General features: G+C 56.0%; 1 protein-coding gene across 1 annotated transcript in view; it reads left to right on the top strand.

The window, feature by feature from the left end:
* The window catches only part of SOWAHC (sosondowah ankyrin repeat domain family member C), a 3,211-nt gene extending 2,385 nt beyond the window's left edge, over window positions 1-826 (top strand). The window contains 2 exon segments of the mRNA XM_009326299.1: window positions 5-362; window positions 365-826. Of these exon segments, the coding sequence (XP_009324574.1) occupies window positions 5-362; window positions 365-826 (820 nt within the window).
* Window positions 827-1,687: the final 861 nt, after the last annotated feature.

Raw genomic sequence — 1,687 nt, forward strand, 5'->3', positions numbered from 1 at the left:
ACAGCGCCTCGGTGGCCTCCTCTTCCGCCGAGGAGGAGGGGAGCACCACCGGCGCCGTGGCTCTGGACCCCCTGGAGCACGCCTGGATGCTGTCGGCCTCGGACGGGCGGTGGGAGAGCCTGGAGGGGCTGCTGAGCTGTGAGCCGGCGCTGCTCTGCAAGCGGGACTTCATCACCGGCTTCACGGTGCTGCACTGGGCCGCCAAGCACGGGCGGCAGGAGCTGCTGGCCACGCTGGCCACCTTGGCCCGGCGGCCCCAGCTGCCCGTGGACATCAACGCCCGCACCAGCGGCGGGCACACCGCGCTGCACATAGCCGCCATGCACGGCCACGCCGAAGTGGTGAAGCTGCTGGGAGGCGCCTCTACGACGCCGACGTGGACATCCGCGACTACAGCGGGCGCAAGGCCGCGCAGTACCTGCACCAGGGCACCTCGGGGGACATGCGGAGCCTTGTGGGGGCCCTGGAGGAGGAGGAGGAGGAGGAGGAAGGGGCTGCCGGCAATGGGAGCGGGCGCTGGAGGCTCTCCAAGGTGTTGCCCTCCAACCTCATGAGCTACCGGCTCTCCCACCACCACCACCATCACAGCACTGGGGAGGAAGCTGAGGGCACCGAAGGGGCAGCAGTGCCAGGCAAGGGCAAGGAGATGACCAGGAAAGCCTCCGGCAGTGGGCGGATGAAGCCTCGGCTTAATAAGATCCGCTTCAGGACTCAGATCATCCACAACACGCCATCCTTTCGTGGTGACACCGAGGAAGAAGAGCACGAGGAGAAATCCCTGAAAGCGTCGTTCAAGCTCAGGCCGAAGTCCAATGTCTTTGGATAAGGCCGGGGAGCAGGAGGTCTGGGAGGTGGGCGCACGGACCAAAGTGCCCTAGGGTGTAGCGCGGAAGGTGAGACAGGTACAAGTGGGTGCTCATCTAGACTCGTGTACTCCTGGGAGCTGGGTCCTGAGTATCTTGCTTGAGCTCAGTTCGGTGGAGTCAGTGAGCCCAGTGGGTCAACAGGGCTCTGGTGGCTTCCACGGCTGCTTCGGCTGGGCCCTCAGTGCTGAGATGAGAGGCAGCAGGTGCATTGAGAAACGCTGGGGTGTTTAAAAGCTGTGCTCCTTTCTCTCTGAAGGCAGGCTTCGGGATCGGAAACCTGTGCGAGTCTACTAGGATTAGTGAGTTGAGTGAGGGAAAGAAAAGTGCAAATGCTCTACTCTTATGTTATCAACTGGTACTATAAACTACTTACAGCAACTTGCTATGTCAGAAGAACACCTCAGTAATATGCAAGTGTACTTTAAGTTTCTCTTTAACAGCAATACCACCTGGCACAGTGTGGAGTTGGGTACCCAAAATGAGATGGTAGATAACGGTTTCCTGTCAGAATCCAAGCTTCAATCCAGCAAAGACTTGAGCTTGTGTTGACTTTATGCATTGAAAATTGCCTGATTTGACATCGTGAATATATTAAAAAAAAAAAAAATCCATTGCACTGCAAACAATGAATAAAGTTAACCACGTGCAGAAGTCTCTGCTGTCTGAGGTACTACTGAGCTTGCTTATCGCTGTTGGAATACTAACACAAGATAATGGAAGCAAAGAGTCTTTTTATATATTTGGTATCTTATGTTTTGTCTTAGGCAAAGCAACTTTATTTTAATCACTGTGAATTCTCAAGTGCCAGACCTAGCGCAGTT

This window comes from Pygoscelis adeliae, unplaced genomic scaffold (assembly GCF_000699105.1).
Source record: "Pygoscelis adeliae isolate BGI_AS28 unplaced genomic scaffold, ASM69910v1 Scaffold156, whole genome shotgun sequence".
In the NCBI taxonomy this organism is placed as follows: domain Eukaryota; kingdom Metazoa; phylum Chordata; class Aves; order Sphenisciformes; family Spheniscidae; genus Pygoscelis; species Pygoscelis adeliae.